This window comes from Kryptolebias marmoratus, linkage group LG2, assembly GCF_001649575.2.
Source record: "Kryptolebias marmoratus isolate JLee-2015 linkage group LG2, ASM164957v2, whole genome shotgun sequence".
In the NCBI taxonomy this organism is placed as follows: domain Eukaryota; kingdom Metazoa; phylum Chordata; class Actinopteri; order Cyprinodontiformes; family Rivulidae; genus Kryptolebias; species Kryptolebias marmoratus.
The window spans coordinates 24,330,846-24,349,943 of NC_051431.1; the positions used below are offsets into that span (position 1 = coordinate 24,330,846).

The 19,098-nt window shown below is 41.3% G+C and overlaps 1 protein-coding gene across 3 annotated transcripts in view; it reads right to left on the reverse strand.

The window, feature by feature from the left end:
• Nucleotides 1-396: 396 nt before the first annotated feature.
• The window catches only part of slc5a2 (solute carrier family 5 member 2), a 21,913-nt gene continuing 3,211 nt past the window's right edge, over nt 397-19,098 (reverse strand). Inside the window, exons 3-15 of one of the 3 annotated variants that reach the window (XM_025010380.2) lie at nt 11,099-11,203; nt 10,864-10,923; nt 10,672-10,776; nt 9,148-9,253; nt 7,673-7,753; nt 7,124-7,353; nt 5,445-5,580; nt 5,217-5,324; nt 4,984-5,134; nt 4,650-4,818; nt 2,435-2,650; nt 2,171-2,306; nt 397-915 (exon numbers count right to left, since the gene is read on the reverse strand). In XM_025010380.2, the coding sequence (XP_024866148.1) occupies nt 701-915; nt 2,171-2,306; nt 2,435-2,650; nt 4,650-4,818; nt 4,984-5,134; nt 5,217-5,324; nt 5,445-5,580; nt 7,124-7,353; nt 7,673-7,753; nt 9,148-9,253; nt 10,672-10,776; nt 10,864-10,923; nt 11,099-11,203 (1,818 nt within the window). In that variant the 3' untranslated portion in view covers nt 397-700. Of the gene's footprint in view, nt 919-2,170; nt 2,307-2,434; nt 2,651-4,649; nt 4,819-4,983; nt 5,135-5,216; nt 5,325-5,444; nt 5,581-7,123; nt 7,354-7,672; nt 7,754-9,147; nt 9,254-10,671; nt 10,777-10,863; nt 10,924-11,098; nt 11,204-19,098 lie in introns of all 3 variants that reach the window. The other 2 variants (XM_017435351.3, XM_025010381.2) reach the window with 2 other exon arrangements.

Genomic DNA, 19,098 nt, shown 5'->3' on the forward strand with positions numbered 1-19,098 from the left:
TCGCCACTGTACAAACGTTTACAGTAAATTAAAATTTTTTTTATCAGTTTGTGAAAAATGTCTTTAATAATGTACGGAAAAGAAGGAACCCTGTGTAGTGTTGGAAACCAAATGGAAGCACTAGAGATACCTTAAACTGCTGATACGGGGGTGTGTATAGGTGTGTGTGTGTGTGTGTGTGTTAGGAGCACCAGCACTTCAGTGGTTCATTAGTTTCCTTTGAGTTTTGAAGGATGTTAGAAAAACTTTAAACCCATTTCAGAGCCACTTAGAGCTTTATTGAGTTAAACTTTCTGATGCAGTCTACCCTTGTGTCTTCTTGCACCTTTAGAACCGGCGAGTGATCGAATCAGGGTGTAACCCTACACGGTAATGGAGCTCTTATTTGATTAAAAATATTAAAAAAAAAACCTTTTATGACTCTGCATCACATCTACTTTTTAAAGAGTGGCAAACTCCAACCTCTGAGCAGACTGGAGCAGACTAGATTTGCACGACGGTCCACTTCGGACCAAGGTGAGCTCAGTTGGGCTGCAATGACAAAAAGCTGCCAACAGATGGCGACAGCACTTTAAAGATGGACAGCTTTCCAAGGCTGACTTCTGTATTTTAACAAAGTGATTCAAACTACAGATGTACTTCCACAGTTTGTAGTGTGTATTTATTTTTATTTTTTTATTTTTTATGAAGTAAGGCTTTGTCAAGCAAAGTATCCCCACATAAACACCGCCACGGTCATCATGATGAGAGCGCTGGCGTCCACGGTGCGCTTCCACACCGGGGCCTCGCTGATGTCGGGCACCTGTGGCTCCGGGGCTTCAGGTTCTTCCTGGGCTGCATCCTGAGCGCCTCCCCCCAATCCAAAGAGACCACTGAACAGGCGGCAGATACCGGACTTTTCTTCTTTCGTTCGTTCTTCTGAAAGGCAGACGGACGTCATGTTCGGAGCTGTTTCTCTATTTTGTCATGTTACAACCACAGAGCAGCATTTAAATATGAAGTAAAAGTAAAATCAGACATGGTTCTCAGCATTTCTTTACATCTAAAAACATGAAAAGCGTGGTGTGGATTTGTATTCAGCCTCCCTGAGTAGAACCACATTCTGCTGCAGGTCGTTCAGGGTTTGTCTCGACCAGCTTTACAGAAATCTTTGCCCATTCTTCTCTGCAGTATAGCTGCAGCTCAGTCAGACTGGACGGAGAGCGTCTGTGAGCAGCAGGCTTTAAGTCCTGCCACAGATTCTCAGACCATTCGGACCATTCTAACACATGAATATGGTTTGATGTAACCCATTCCATTGTAGATCTGGCTGGATGTATCAGGTCGTTGACCTCCACAGTCTCGAGGCTTGCAGATTTTCTTCCTGTTTTTAAATCCATCCTTCCTCCCATCAACTCTGACCAGCTTCCCTGTCCCTGCTTAAGAAAAGCATCACCACAGGATGATGGTGCCACCACCGTGTTTCACAGTGGGGATGGTGTTTTCAGGGTGATGTACAGAGTTAATTTTCTGCCACGCACATCTGAGCAGAGCAGCGTGTTCCACATGTTTGCAGTGTCCCTACAAACAGGACCGAATGTCTAATAGTTGTCCTGTGGGCAGACTGTCCCACCTGAGCTGTGGATCTCTGCAGCTCCTCCACGTGGGGCTTTCTTGGCTGCTTCTCAGATCCGTGCTCTCTCTCTGCTCAGCCTCTCAGTTTAGATGGACGGCCATGTCTTGGTAGATTGTCTTTAATTTACAGATGATGGATTGAACAGAGCTTTTAGTTTTATAACCTAACTCTGCTTTAAACTTCTCAACAGCTGTCACCCTGACCCATCTGGTGTGTTCCTTGGTCTTCATGATGCTGTTTGATCACTGTATCACATCTCTGAAGCTCACAGAACAGCTCAAATTAAATTACACACAGGGTGGACTCTCATTACTGATTAGATGTCTTCTGAAGATGATTGGTTGTACTGGGTCTTAGTTGGAGGTACACTACTGTTTTCAGATATTTGTTAAAAAAAATGAAAACCATGTTTTATTTTCGTTCACTATGTGCTGCTTCATGTTGGCCTGTCACATAAAACCCCAGTGGAACCCTTCTGAAGTTTATGACCCGCTAGGAAAGGTTCCAGAGGTACTGCCTGTATCTTTGTAGGTGGGATTTCCTTTTCTTGCTTACCTGTAACTACGTTGGTACTCTCTGCCATCTTCTCCTGAGCCTTCTTACAAGCTCTCCGTTTCTTCTCCACCTGCTCCCGGTCCAGATCTGTCCTCTCCTCTTTGGAATGACGGAGACTGAACACCAGACGATGGAGCTGAAGGCAGAAACAGAGGGGGGCCCTCTATTTATTTGTGACTCCGTTTTGAGACGCATCCTGTCGCCGACTTTTAATCGGTTCGCCGTTCCCTGATCTGTGCTACTAAATCTCAGTAAATCACTCACATATTGATCGTGGATGGGCTCGGTGCAGTAGCTGACCAGCAGCACCAGCGCACAGGTACAGAAGAACAGTAGGATGGCGAAGTGCAAATAATGGACCCCGCACACCAGGAACGGGCATCGGGAGGGGAAAATACAGCTGCCGGTGCCAAACCAGAACTCGGGCAACATCCGACACAGACCCATCCCCAGACCACCTATCAGGCCCCAGAAAGCACCCTGGAGGGGAGAGTGGATGGAAAAGCGAGCGCCGAATAACTTCACTGAAACTGAGCTGCTAAAGCTAAAAGACGGAAAGGCTAGGTAGAAGCTAAGTGACGCAGAATGCTAGCTAAAAGCAGCAAAACACTACATAAAGAAGCGAAGTGCTAAAAGTAGTTCTGGATAATGGTAACAACATGCTAGCTAAAACTAACAGTAGCAAAATTCTAGCTAAAAGCATCAAAGGGCTAGCTAAAAAAAAAAAAAAAAAACGCTAGCAAAATGCTAAATGAAGCAAAATGCTAGCTAAAGTGGCAAAACACTAGTTAAAACAAAGTATCATAAGGCTAGCTGAATGTATCAAAAGGCTAGCTAGAAACTATACTAGCTAAAAAGCCAAAACTAGCTAAATGCTAAGAGTAGCAAAATTGCTTGATAAAAGTAGCAAAATACTAGCCCTCTATGGCATGGTGTTGCCCTCAGGCAACAAACCACTATTTTGGCCCACACAACGCCCCTTTAAATTTTTTTAAGTTAAACATCACATCAAAAGTCTCATTATAAGTCTGTGACCAATGAAATTTGAGCTGGGTGTGGCTTTGACCTTTTGTCTTGGGGTGAAACACTCCTTTTTGGGACCACAGCCAACTTGGACATGCTGCTAGCAGAAGTCAAGATTCATTTCATTTTTTGACATGTTTAAATTTAAATAACTTTGTATAGAAAATATCTGTGATGTGCATGAATAAGTGAAAAAGCATATTTGATTGAGTAAAGACACTTTTTGTCTTTATTTATATATTAAAATGGCAGTTTTTCATTCGTTGCCTCAGGGCAACATTGTGCAGTTCGACCACTTTTGTGTGAACTATAACATGCTTATGGATGGAGATTTGTAGGGATGCATAGTTATCAACATAATCATTTTTTTTGCTGTACTATCTAAGGAACATGATCAAGCGGTTAGGCTCGTTCCTTCCGACAGTGAGGATGGGTGAGGCTGAGAGTGAGAGAAAGGAAGAGTGGACTGCAGAATCAGGTTTGGGGGATAGTTAGAAGATTAGGGTTCAGTCAGTACAGTATCATACTGTATGGAATGAACATGTGTGTGTGGGGGGGTGGGGGGGGGTGAGGTGTGTGCGTGCATCAGTGGGTGAAGAGAGGTATATATGACCTATTCTAATCTTATGCTTACTGGTTTCTTTTAAAAACAAATGACCTGCCTGATGACAATGAGTCTGTGAATGAAGAGGAAAATGAAAATGATGAAGTATCACAGGAAGATGTTCCACGCTTACCCTGTTGGAGAACACCCCACAGTGCCAACATCACTGATTACCAAGAATGGCAGGCCAGCCTTCCAAAATCAGACAATATCAATTCCCCCTACGAATACTTCAAGATGTTTTTTTTTCTGAAGACATTCTGGAAGTAGCTGTAGAGCAATGAAATTTATATGCCATTCAGTGTGACACCAACAAGCCCCTTAACCTCATTACAAAATATTATAGAAAACCTTGGCGTTTTAGTACCCTTATAGCATCTTGTTGCCCTGAGGCAACAAACCAAAATCTGGTGGGGGGGCACATTTTCTGATTGATATATTATAAGGACACCCCCAAGCTCCTAAAATTAGAGTGAAATATTTTTTTCCTCATAAAATAAAAATTCATGCCATAGAGGGCTAGGTAAAAGCTAAAAGTAGTGAAAGGCTAGCTGAATGTATCAAAAAGCTAGCTAGAAACTAAAAGTAGCAAAATGTTAGCTAAAAGCCAAAACCATCAAAATGTTAAAAGTAGCAAAAATGCTTCTTAAAGTAGCAACAGACTGGCTAAAAATAAATGTTTCCTTTCAGAATCGAATTTTCTGAAATTAGTTCGGACAAATGTCTGAAATATTTGTTGATACATTTCAATGCGTGAGGTTGGGGAGGCGCTGACGGGATAAAAAACATTCAGGGGCTGTTATTTCAGTGGTATGAAAGGATGAACGTAAACGTAGGCAGAAGCTCCCTCACCGATTCATTAACCCTCTTGACGAACACGGCCAGCAGAAAGACGGAGGCGATCGGGGGGGACAGGTAGCAGGAGACCGACTGGATGTAGTCAAAGAGCTGGCCGCTCTGAGCCGCCTGGACCACCGGGATCCAGCAGATGCTGATGGCTACGATGCACAGAACCCAGACTCTGAGGAGCAGAGCAAACCACATGAGAAAACCTTCATCCTCTTTCATCTTCATTTCTGTCTATGCGTTTTAAAGGCATGTTGTGGTCTGTATAAACAGATAAGAGCGTGATTAAATTGTATTTTTTAGACAATTGACGCCGATCTCTGCGTCATCACCCGCTTACCTGCCTACGACGATGAGCTCGCGCTCAGTAGCCAGCGGTCTGATGCGGGTCCAGATGTCCATGGTGAACAAAGTGCTGCTGCTGTTAAAGATGGAGGCCAGAGAGGACATGAGGGCAGCCAACATCACAGCCAGCATCAGGCCTCGCAAACCTGGACAGGAAGAGAAGAAAAGACGTGCGAGTGTTAAACAGACTTTAAAAAAAAAATCTAAAGAAAAGCTTTCAGATCTTACCATTAGGCATGACTGTAACCACCAGCTTCGGATAAGCGATGTTAGAACAGCCCACTTCGGTCCCACAAATCCTCTTGCAGTCCTCGGGAACCACACAGCCCACCTCATCTGCAGGCGCACGGGAACAACAACAACAAACGCAGAGCGAACGATGCTGTCAGTCGTGGGCCCAAACGCCGCAGTTCTCTCTGGCGGGCTTGTTTCTAGCCATGTTCGGACGGGACGCACCTGGGTAGAGGATCCTGCTGATCATTCCCGGGAACACCATGAGGAACATGGGGAGCAGTTTGAGGTAGCCGCACACGATGCAGCCGGCCTTCACGTGGGTGAGGCTACGCGCCGCAAGGCACCGCTGCACAATCACCTGCGGACACAGGGAGTCATTAACCACTCTTTGAGGAGTTTGAATTTAGACGCTGATCTGGTAAGTCTTGGGTCTTGCTGTTGGAAACGTTTGTGCAGTAATCTGGTCTTTACAGGGTCTTAAAGTTAGGAAACTACAACCTCTGAAGAACAACGCCATGGGACATCTGACATTGTTGTTTACTTAACAAAACCTGAGTCCTGAGCTGTGTAGAGTTTGATGGTTATCCCCGTCTATGTGAGTTTTTTTTTTTTCTCCCAGGCACTTTGGTTTCATCCAACAGCCCAAAAGCAAACGTTGGATCCACTGGTGATTCTAAGTTGACCCCAGAAATCTGTATGTACCTGCATGACTGCGAGTCCCTCCTTTGACCCTGTGATGAGCTTTTTGCCCAACGTGTACCCTACGGTGGTGGTTTCCCAAACCCTGGTCCTGGAGGAACGCCACCCTTTCTCCTCAGCGGGTCTTCGATGTCTGCGGCAGAAGCCTTGTTCAAATCAGGAAAACGACTGAAACGTGCAGGGCGGTGTTCCTCCAGGACCGCGGTCGGGAACCACTGCCTTAGGGTGTATCCCTCTTCTCACCTGCTGACGAGAGGAGACCAGCCCCCTCACCCCTGAACATGATTAACCAGGTACAGAAAATAAGTGAGGGTGAGCCTGGAGGATATTTCAGGAGCGTTACAGGTTCCTTTCCCCTTGATTTTCCCTGTTTAGATCTTAATCCTAATCTAATGTTAAATTAGAGCCTTCGGTAGGTTTCATCATCTTCACTGCTGACCCCCAGCTTGATGCCCGTGGTGACAGGGGAGGGTGCTACGGTGCTTTCATTAGTTTTGTTTTTCGTTTTTTTACAAGTTGACACCCAAATCAAAAGTACACACAATCACAGAAACCCTGTGGAATTTTCATATGTGCTTTATGGAGACACTTGGTTTATTTGTAAATCTGATAATTACTCTGTTGTGTGCTCCTTTTATTTAAGCACACACACACACACACACACACACACACACACACACTCACCCCCCACCTACCCTGTACACCTCTACAAGCTTTAGAAGGAATACGTAACACAGCCTGGTACTTACCAGGTACGTACTGGGTACGTTGCAGGTACCTACAGTGACCAGCCTGTATTCTACAGTGACTTGTTACCCCGTCCTTGCTAGTACATATCTGGTACTTACTAGTACGTACCGGGTATGTATCCTGTATGTATAGGGTAACAAATCCCTTTATAATACAGATCTTTACCTGGTACTTACTGGTATGTACCAAATATGACCTGGGTACGTGCCTGGTTCTTACAGTATCTGGTGCTGACCGGGTATGTAGCTAGTACTTACTGGTATGTACCAGGTAAATACTGTAAGTCTGCTGCAACAATTTAAGTACCAGGTAACAAGTCCCTTTATAATACAGCCCTGGTACCCATAAGTACCAGGTATGTACTTATAGGTACCCGGTAAGTACCAGGCTGGGTTTTGTATCGCTACTCAACATCTAAGCTTTTCCCAGACAGAGTGGCGTATGACGTTCACCTGGTCCGAGCACCAGTACCAGATTCCCCCTATCGTCATCCCGAACACCACGCCGGGCCAGGGAAGGTCACCCGTGGTGGGGTCCCTCAGCAGGCTGAAGGCGTCCTGCCGGGGGGTGTAGCACTCAGGGGAGATGTTGTAGCGCTGGGGGTCCAGGGAGGAGACGTTGCTCGGCATAGCAGAGCCATATTTGGCGAGCAGAGCACTGTAGCCTCCAACTTTGGCCAAGGCTAGATGGGACGAGAGCAAAAAGAACAAATCCCAGGAGGAAGGGCAGATTTATCGTTGGGTCGCATGTTCTCCTTTTCTTTAAAAACAAACAAACAAAAAAAAAAAAACAAGAGTAAGACCGTTCAGGTTGCTGTTGTTTCAGCTGAAGGTAGATAGGTTTGCAGTGTCAGCAAACGGCTTGTCTCAGAAGAGAAATGAATGATTACAGACGCTGGTTAAAGTGTTTCCTGCTGCTGCTGACGGTTACATTAGCCCTGCCCTGGGTGGGCTGACGGAGGCGTGTGCTGCACAAAACCTGAGAGCGAGGTTTGTACTTACAGAAGCCCGACAGGACAAACGCGCCAGCAATGATGACAAAAGTCTGAAACGTGTCCGTGTACATCAGAGCTGCGAGGCCACCTGGTAACACACACACACACACACACACAGGTCCACAGATCTCACCTTGTGTGCCAAAGTTTTAAACCAAGATCTCATGCAATTTGTCAGTGCTCTGAATATGTGCTGTGGATGACTCTCAGCTACCACAACACCAAATTTGAGCTCGATATCCATACAACTGATTGAGTTGCAGCCATTTCTGTGTTGGCTAAGATCAATTGGCTGGAGCAGCCATCTTGAATTGCGTTGACTCCAAATATTAATCAGTTGTAGACGTACATCCAGTGACTGCTTTCTGAGAGTTTCATTAAAATCCATCCAGTGGTTCATGAGATATTGTGCTAACAGACAAGAGTTGACCGAATCAGTTGATGCCAAAGTTTTCAACAAAAAGTCAGTACGACACGTTGGAGCTCAAACTTTGCATGTGTTGTGAATGTTCAGCTACCCACACATCAAATTTCAGCTCAACGTTTGTAAAGCTGTCTGAGTTAAAGCCATTTATACGTCTGCCAAATTTGCTAAGCTGTTGCGGCCATCTTGAATGGGGTTGACTCCAAAACTTAATCAGCTGTAAATGTTCATCCAGTGATTATTGTCTGAGAGTTTCAATAAAATCCTTCTTTTGGTTCCCAAGATATTTTGCTAACAGACAAACAGGCACACAGACGCAGGCGATTACATGATCGTGATAATGAACTCAAGGCCTCAGATGCTGTAGTTTGACGTTTTCTTCATTGCAGCAAGTTTCTGTTGGAAATCATGAACTGAGCCTGTTTCTCGTGGACTAAACCTGTTATTGAGAAGTTGACGAATGAACGATGAATGTGAATATTTGAAACCTTGGACTTAAAACTTTTACTAAACTAAAAGGTGGTGTCACACTGGCTTTGTCTGCTGCCTTGAAAGACACACGATCATATAACCACCTGTCTGTGTACATTTGTCTGTCTGTTAGCAAAATATCCCGCAAACCTCTGGACGGATTTTAATGAAACGCTCAGAAAGGGAATGCTGGATGCTCCTCTACAGCCGATTAAATTTTAGAGTCAACATGATTCAAGACGACGGCTAATCTGCCTTGAAACGCACAACATTGGCTGTAACTCAGTCCGTTTTTGCAGATACTGAGCTAAAATTTGGTGTGCTAGTAGCTGAGAGTCATCCCCAACACGTATTCTTGTTTAAAACTCTGGCATGAAGGTGGAGGGCGTTCTTCCACCACAGAATGCTACTTTCATTTTTACACAATCTGTTATTATATTAGAAATTTGTAGTCAGCGTAACCGTGGTAACATGACAAAGATTTAACCGAAAGTCAGTTTTTGTGGCTTTTCTGGAGTCAGCATCCAGCTGCTGTTTAAGTTGTGCCTGAAACACGTCCAGGTTTGGGTGTCGCTCGGCCCGCGTACCTGTAACTGTGTACAGAGCCGTTATTATCAGGAGAGCGATGACCGACACGTAGATGTTCCAGCCTAACGCCTGCTGGATGAACACAGCGCCTGAAAACATGTCCACCTGGGCACAGAGACACAGGAGGTCAGGAAGGAGGGACGGGACGTTTACGGCTGGTGAAAGGACCTGATTTAAGGCTAACGTTAGCAAAAAAACACCCGAAAGCTATAATTGTTAAAACAAAGAATGGAACTAAAATGAGCGAAACAAAAACTAGAGGCTAAAAATAGTTAATCAAAAGATAAAAGCATCAAAACAAGCAGTAGCTAAAGTAACTAATAGTTAAAATTAGTAAATAGCTATAAACTACATTTAGCTAAAAATAGTGAAACTGTTGTTGAAAGCTACAGTTAGCAAAACAGTAACTAAAGGCTAAACTTACCAAAAGAAAAACTAAAAGCTAAAACTGTTAAAAAAAACAAAAGCTAGAAGCTAAAATGAGTACTTAAATATTTGCTAAAAGCTACGATTTGCAAAACAAAAGGCTAAAATCAGCAAAACAAAAGCTAAAAGCTAAGCCATAAAAAACCGTACTTAAATGCTAAAAACGTGCAAAACTGTAGCTAAAAGGTAAAAATAACAAAGCAGTAGCTAAAAAAGAGCAAAACAATAGCTATGATTAAACTGTAGTTAAAAATAGCAAAACTGTTGCTTAAAGCTACAACTGGCAAAACAAAAACTAAGGACTAAAACTAGTTAAACAAAATATTAAATCATCAAAACAAGTAAAAGGCTTAAACTAGTAAAGCAGTAGCTGAAAGTAAAAATTAGTAAAACAATAGCTATAAGCTCAATTTAGCTAAAACTAGCTAAACTGTTGCTGAAAGTTAAAATTGGCAAAACAGTAGCTAAAAATAGCAAAAGAAAAACTAAAAGCTAAAACTGTCAAAACAAAAGCTGGAAGCTAAAATGACCAAAACAGTTGCTAAAAGCTCAAATTTGCTAAACAAACACAAAAGGCTATAATTAGCCAAACAAAAGCTAAAGGCATCAAAATAGTAAAGGCTTAACCTGCAAAGCAGTAGCTAAAAATTAAAATTACTAAGCTAAAAGTAGCTCAAATTGGCATAACAGTGGGTAAAATTGGTCAAACAGCAGCAGCATGCTAAAATTAGCAAAAGAAAAGCTAAAATTTGTAAAACGATAACTAAAAGCTACAACCAGCTAAACAATAGTTAGAAAGCTAAAATTAACTAAACAAAAGCTATAAGCTAAACTTAGCCAAACGATGGGTAAATCTGAAGCAAGTTTGCTTAAATAGATTAAAAACAATCCAAATTCTTTTAGGGCTTTCAAGAGATCTCCAGTTATTTTAATTAGAAAAACATGTAAATAAAATTAAATATTTCATAAACTATAAAAGGTAAAAAAAAAAACAAAAGTCAGAGTAGTCATGTTCAAAATACACACTGACGAAACAATGAACATAAAAACAATGATGAACACACACACACTATGTAGGCCCAGACAGGCCGACTCACAGAGATCTTGGTGAAAATGTACAGGAACAGAGAGATAACAGACAGGTAGAGGCTGATTCTGGTCCCACCGAACCTCTTCTTCAGGTACTGCGGCATCGTGATCACCTGACACAGCAGAGCGGTAAGAGTTACTCATCCCAACGGTTACAGTAAACCAAGATGGATGACAAACACACAAACCGAACGTCTTACCCCAGCTGTGAGGTACACCGGTACGAACAGCCAGCCCAGCAACAACACGATGAACAGAGCCTGTAGGAACATGGGACGCCTTCAAATCATCTCCCATGGCTCACTGAATTCCTTTCATTCTTTTTTTATTTATTTCATTTTTTGTTGGTCATTTACAGCAGCGTTGCCTAAGTGTCCCACAACATGAGTGTGTAATGAAGCACAATGCAAAGAAACGTAATGAAATGACTCCTACATTCCACTCAAACCCTCCTACGGCGATGCCAGCGGCTGCTCCTGTTCCTGCCAGACCCACGAAGTGACCGCTGCCGATGTTGCTGGCAAACAGAGATGCCCCGACCTGTAAGCAACAACAGAAACATTCAGAAAACCTGAGTCCTGTCAGGATTTACCGGACAGCAGTGATTACAGGAGCTCCTCCTGACTCCCGGAGATTCGAGACACATGGGATGCCCATCCTGGTCCTGCTTCTGCTGGAGATCACTTACTATATTTTATTACAAATTCATGATAATACAGCTACAGACTGTATATCATCACCCAATGCTATAACAGATCTTTTTCTCAATTTATTTATTTTTTTTAAAGTTGCATTTAGCTTTTTGTTTTTTTTGTGGTCTGTAGGCCTCACTGGTCTGAGCTCAGTTTGTAAGCTTTAGTTTGTAAATTGTTTAGTTTAAAGTACGGTTAAGTTTGTGTACAGTTTTGTCCTTTTATTGTTTAGTTCGTGTACGGTTAGTCAGTGTATTTTTCAGTTTGTGTACTACGGTTTAGTTGGTGTATAGTCCATGTACAGTTAGATATGGGTATTGTTTAGTTTGGGTAAGGTTTAGTTTGTAAATTGTTTAGTCCATATACTGTTTAGTTTGTGTAGTGTTTAGTCCGTGTATGGTTTAGTCCGTGTATTGTTTAGTTCATGTACAGTTGGTCAGAGTATTTTTTAGTTTGTGTACAGTTTTGTCAGTGTATTGTTTAGTTTGTGTACTAAACCGTATGTTACTGTTAAAGTGGATGAATGGTTTAGTTTGTGTACATTTTAGTCTGTAAATTAATTAGTTTGTGAATTATTTAATTTGTTTAGAGTTAAGTTTGTGTACGGCTTAGTCTCTGTATTGTTTAGTCTGTGTACAGTTTAGTCCATGTATGGTTTAGTTTGTGTACGGTTTAGTTTGTAAATTAATTAGTTTGTGAATCGTTTAGTTTGTTTAGGGTTAAGTCTGTGTACAGTTTAGTTTGTGTACGGTTTAGTTTGTTTTGAGTTAAGTCCATGTACAGTTTAGTCTGTAAATTAATTAGTTTGTAAATTGTTTAGTTTGTTTTGAGTTAAGTCCATGTACGGTTTAGTCTGTGTACGGTTTAGTCTCTGTATTGTTAAGTCCATGTACGGTTTAGTCTGTGTACGGTTCAGTTTCTGTACGGTTTAGTCTGTAAATTAATTAGTTAGTAAATTGTTTAGTTTGTTTAGGGTTAAGTCCATGTATGGTTTAGTCTGTGTATTGTTTAGTTTGTGTATGTCGTTGTTAGAGTGTAACTTTCCATGACGTGTGAAATGTTTTTGCCCGATGAAATGGTTACAACTGGAGAGGAGTTTGTGGACGACCTTGAAGGAGATGAGATGTTTTTGTTGTTGCTCGCACACTTAAACGCTGCAGCTCATACTACTTAAGTGCTGAAAACCCAGGCTGGTCACACAGCCTTTTGCTGATACACACAGGGAAACGCCTTAGGGGGCGTAGTCAGTTAGATAAAAATGACAGCCCCCTGATTGTTCGGGGTCTCTCTCTCTTGGCATCACCCTTAACGTGTGTTGAGCAGAGATCCGGTACGGGGGCGGTGAGCGACTCTGTCCGATTAACTGACTTTGTTGTTTTACTGTTTCGATTAATAAATTGGAATAGACTATGGTATATTTAATGTCTTTTGAGTTTTGTTCTGGTCACCCCTGAAATAAAGAACTCAGTGTTGCATAGGACAAGGAAGTAGGGGCGCAACATTTTACTCTTTGTATTGTTTAGTTCATCTACATTTTAGCCCGTGTACGGTTTAGTTTGTATACGGTGTATTGTTTAGTCCGGTTATAGTTTAGACTATGTATTGTTTAGTTTGTGTGTTTAAATTTTATGACTGGACTGAATATATCTCATTATGGAAGTTGTTTGTTTTTGTTTTTTCACTTTTTAAACAATGTTCTTTTTGGGTAGAGGTTTATAGTTAATTTGGGATGTGACTTGTAATAAATATGATTAATCCACATGAACCTTGTTCGTCTACCATAATTCTTTTTTTTTTTTTGCCTTTGCTTTTAATCATTATTACACCTCATACTTCCGTTTTCTTACTTTCTGGTTCGATTTTAGTAGCAATCATTATAGAATTAACAACACAGTTAGGGAAAATAGCATCATTTGGTTTGAAATCCACCTTTTGTCAATGTTTAATATATTTTTAAAAATCTTAGCTGCCATTGAGAAAAAAAGAAACGAAAATATGGCACACGCGAAAAAGGGCAAGAAAATATTTGCACTCCCGGTCATTAACTAATTTATCACTTTCTGCATCATATAATGAAGACAGCAGGTAAAACCCCATTTTGTCTCTAAATGTGATATATATATATATATATATATATATATATATATATATTCAAATAGGTTCACCAACAACATCTGGGTCTAGGACTCAAAGAAGCTGACCAAAAAACATCAAATAAAATTTATTTATTTATTATCTGGTTTTTAACCAGCCTGGGCACAGTCCAAACAAATGACAGAGCTCTGAGGTGCAGCTAGAGCTCAGCTGATGACTCCTGAGGACTGAGGAGAGGCGTTTGGTTGATGCCCACCGAGGGGGGTGGTGAGGTGCTCGGATTCTGACCCATGAGGGTGGAGGACAGGTGATCGGTTTTTGACCTCTGAGGGTGGAGGAGAGGTGATCGGTTGATGCTTGAGGACTGAGGAGAGGCGCTTGGTTGATGCCCACCGAGGGCGGTGGTGAGGTGCTTGGATTCTGACCCCTGAGGATGGAGGAAAGGTGATCAATTGATGACTCCTGAGGGCGTAGAGGCAATTATTTGTTGACTAATGAGGATGAAGAGGCGCTCAGTTGATGAATGATGACAGTTGAAGACAGGGGAGAGGTGTTGGTTGGTTGGAAAATTTCAAAGAAGAGGAGGACGACTCACACAGACCCTATCAACCAGAAAACGTGACAGACTTTAGAGCAACACGTTCTGCTCACAGAAAACTGAATGTGAACTTGTTGTGTTGGAAATGTTTCCTTGTAGGCCTGCAGTTAAAATGGTGTGGCTGTAATGGGAGCAAACCTTTTTTTAAAGTCCAAGCTGTTTTCTGGGTCTGGCATCTTCCTCATCTTCATCTCTTTGTGTTTTCTTGACCTCTGCTGTTTTGAGGTAGAGGAGAATGCAGACCCTGACTCTTCCTCTGAGTCGCTCCTGTTCTTTTTGGGGTTTTTTTGTCTCTCTTCTTGCTTGGATTGTCGTCCTCCCTCTTCCTTTTCCAGAATGTCCCAGTCTGTTTGTCTGATAGTAATGGTGGTGCTGGGACATCCTCGTCAGAGCTGCTGTCACTGTTGACACTGCTGTCACTATCTGAGATGTCTGCCCAGTATTCTTCATCCTCTTCTGCCCTTGGCAGGACTATCTGGACCTGAGGTTCTGGGACTACGGCCTCAGGTTGTTCAGGCTGTTCCTCAGGTTGATCCTCTTGGTTCTCAACTATGTTGCCCTCATCAGCAACATTATTTCGTCTTGAAGCTCATGCTGAAACATGAACTGCACTACATCTTCTTTTTGATAGAGTCCATCAAATTCATGCTGCTGGATTCTTTCCATGATTTCCTGCCAACGAACTGCAGAAACATTTAGAAAATTTAGACTTAGTTATTTTTGGGATTTCCACCAGGCTAAAATTAAAATTTAAAAAATATGTATATCTGTCGCAATTGTTAAAGCATTTGATACGTTGTGCACACAGAAATAATTAAAATGAGAAATTTTTCGAGATTTTTCATCAATATAAACTGGCTGTAGTCTCAAAAAATGTCATGTGGTGCGACCGCGATTTATCTTAAAATAAGTTATTTTCCATGATGTTCTAAACACATATTATAATAAGTTCCCATTTATTTAGGGTGTTTAGAAACAAAATATTTAAATTTCTTAGCATTTTTCTGCCAATTATGACAGTTTCCCTCCCCCAAAAGGTTGCAGTCCAATTTAGAAGTGTCCTGACAACTACATTTCTTCACCATTTCATCAAACTGATTTTAAAAATTAAATAAAACAACAGTCACTCGAGGATACTGTACAATTGGTTAATATATCTGCTCCAGAAACTAGATATTCTATTTTAAATTCAATACAGTTACTTCTTTCGTTGGTCACATCACATGATGTACATAATAAATGTAGGCCAGTAAACAGGTCAAATATAGATAAATAAATAAATAAATAAATATAGAATTACAGCCAGTAACATTACAAAAAAACAATACAAACTAAACAGGTCAATTTAATCTTCATAAATAAAAATGCAGTAATCATCAACTTTGTAACAAACATTTCAAATTAATCCCTCAAAAAATCTAAATGTGCCGTATATTGCCTTCATTTTCTGAACTTTTTTATTATTTACCGTATTTGAAGATTTCTATTTTTATTAATTTTTTTTAAATCTCCCAAACATAAATACAATAAAACCCCTTACCACGCGCCGGCCTGCTCGCCGGCCGTTTAACTGAGTTTTGAATTCAAATCTGTACAGTTTTTGCTACATTTATCGTTTTTATTAACTTAAATTTCAAAATAGCGGCGTTTTGCCGCCACTTTTGATTGACATTTCATCTGACCAACTGGGTTGATCTTTGCCCCCCCCTAGAGCCCCTCTAATTTCCCATCCGTAAAGTCATGAAAGTCTCCTCCCCTCGTTTGCAAGCATACAGCTCCGGCCAATCAGCTCCCAAGCGGGTTCTGACGCCACAGGCATGTAGCCAATGAAATTCCGGTCACGTGATTTTTTTTTTTTTTTTTTTTTTTTTTGGGGGGGGGGGGGGTGTTGAAACTTTTCATGACTCCCAAATCAGTCCGCGTATAATTGAATTCAATTCAAAAATACTTTATTTATCCCAAAGGGGAATTAAATGTTGAGGTAGCTTGAGTCAAGCTAAGATTGAAGAGGTGTTGCAGAATCCCACAGAGCTGCTCTGCACAGGCCTTCAGGACTCTGGGGCTGACACCATCTGGACCTGCAGCCTTGTTCCGGTTCAGTCTCTCCAGCTGCCTCTTCACTTGACTTCTAGAAACAGAAAAGTGGGAGGGGGAAGCAAAGGGGGCAGCAGCATCTCCTGATTCGGGTGAAGACAAACTCGTGGAAGCAGAAGAGTCCATGACTGAGGTGGAGGATAAAACATCTGAGGTGTTACAGGAAAGCTGTGGGTCAAAGGAGGATGGGACGTCGGTTTGACTGGGGGCAGGAGGGGAGGATGCTCATTTGCTCTGTCCAGACTTCCATCTATCCAATCTTCCTGCTTGAAGCCTGTGATCTTCTTCATCCCCGACCACACGTCTCTGATATTATTCCTTTGCAGTTTACTCTCCAGCTTCTTCCTGTACACCTCCTTGCTGTCTCTGATTTTGACTTTGAGCTGCTTCTGTATACTCCTCAATAACTCCCTGTCTCGCTCCCTAAAGGCTCTTTTTTTCTTGTTTAACAGTTCCTTTAGCTCACTGGTGATCCAGGGTTTGTTATTAGGGAAGCATCTCACTGTTCTGGTGGGGATAGCGTTATCCACACAGAAGTTTATATAGTTGGTCACACACTCAGTCATGGCATTGATGTCCTCTCCATGTGGCTTGCAAAGAGAAATCCAATCAGTAGCATCAAAACAACCCTGTAGGGCTTCTTCAGCTTCCTGTGTCCACTTTCTCACAGTCCTTTTTGTAACAGGTAGTCTCTGGACAAGGGGTTTATATTGTGAGCAGAGAAAAACAAGGTTGTGATCTGATTTACCCAGAGGAGGTCTTGCTTTGGAAGTATATGAATCATTGACATTTGTGTCAAACAAATCCAATGTCTTGTTTTCTCTGTTAGAGCAGCTGACAAACTGTTGAAACGTTGGCAGTGTGGCAGAGAATGAGGCGTGATTAAAATCGCCAGATATTGCTATGAAAGAATTGGGTTGTTGTGTCTGTATCTTAGCAACGACGGAACTGATGACATCACATGCAGGGTGGAATGTGAACAGCCACCAAAACAACACCGGTGAACTCTCTTGGCAAATAATATGGACGAAAACGCACTGCCAATAATTCAATGTCAGGACTGCAGAGACGACACTTCACAGTAAAATGTCCTGGGTGACACCATTGGTTGTTGACGAGCACTGCCAGTCCACCTCCTTTCCTTTTCCTGCTACTTATTAAATCTTGATCTGCCCGTATAGTCAGGAAGCCCGGCAGAGAGAGTCGGGGATATGATCCTGCAGCCATGTCTCAGTAAAACACATAATACTACATTCCCGATACTCTTGCTGGGTTCTTACCAGGGCTTGAAGTTCATCCAACTTGTTAGCTAACGACCTCACGCTGCCCATGATGATGGATGGCAGAGATGGTTTGAACTTCCTCCTTCTCTCTCTTTGCTCCTGCTCTGGATCCACGACGCCTACTTTTCAATTCCTCTGGGGTTTCTGGCTTCAGTCGTCGTATTATTTCTGCTTCTGCGACGTTAATCAGCTGCTCCCTGTTGTAAACCACCCTGTTGCTATGGTTACGCATCATAACAAAAGAGCACAATATAAAACGTATTGGGAAAAATCAATCCAAGACAAAAAGGTATAGTTGTCCAAAAAAAAATGCTATTTTTCCAAGGAAAAACAAGAATGACATTTGAAAAAAGACAAAGTTTCTGGACAGAAAGTTGACAACTGTTTGCTTCTTCTCTGTTGACAGTTTTTTTGGACCCCCTTTGCTTGAATTTTTCACTTAGGCTTGTTTTTTGTCTTGACATTTATCTCTTCTCATTTTTTTCTAAATTTATCATTTAGTTTAAACTTAATTAGTTGTTTCTTTCGATCTATGACTTGCATTTTCAGTTTGTTTTTCTGTTTCTGCAGTCTTTTGCAATATTGTCCTGATGTGTTCCTTCTCTTTTCTTTTTTTTTCGGAGTGAAGGATGCGGGTGGAATAAAATCCGGCTTTACAGGGATGGGGTTTGCTACAGCTTGGCTGGCATTTTCAGGCTCTTGTGCGCTCTCTAAATCAATCAAGACTGGTGGAATGTCCTCCACAAATGGTGGTGTTATATCTAAAACAGCATTTGACATCTTTTTTCTTTCTTTGTAAGCCTGAGATGCAGCCGTCCATTTCTCTCTGTTTCTTTCTCTCTCCGAGACGAGCAGTTTTGGTTTGACTTGACAGTGGCATCTAGTAAAATAGATTAAAACAATAAATGACACAGTACACAACTACCCCAGTAAATTTACATACTCCACTGTATTTTATCACGATATTGTTAAAAAAAATACTAAAACTGTACAAAATACTATTCCGGACATAATAATAAAAAGTACTTTTTTGCTTTTGAGTCTTAAATTCAAATATTAAAGCACAAAAACTACCTTTCAAGAACATTATCTATCATTAAAAACACTACACAATGGTCACACCACATATTTTTGTATGCAGTCAATATTTACAGGCAAAAAATTAGCCTCCTTAAAAAACAAGCTAGCTTCCCACAAAAGGCAAATATGAAATCTATAATCAAAATAGATAATTGAAGAAATATTTAAATATTAATTATTTTTTCAAGGTCATACCGCATGATAGCTAAATATGGCAACTACATACCAACTGCTAAAAGAGACACTTTTATAAAATTTAAGAAAGAATAACAAACCTCTTTGCTGCCTCCAAGGGTCCTTGGCAAACTGTTGGCTGATGCAACTTCCTGTTTTTGAGTGGGTTTCAAAATATAAGTCCCAAAGTGGGAATTTTTTGATGGTCGCACCACTTGATATTTTGTTAAATGGACATCAGTGGACAAAGTTTGTTTATATGTTATATTGCAACTATAACCAAAAATGCGTTGAAAATATGTACAGGATAGAAAAAAAACTTTGAAAATCGTGTCAAATAGAAAAGAAAATATATTTGAACAGATTTAATGTAATTTTTAAGACTTTTTTGAAAAAATCTGTCAGATGGGGGGGGGGGGG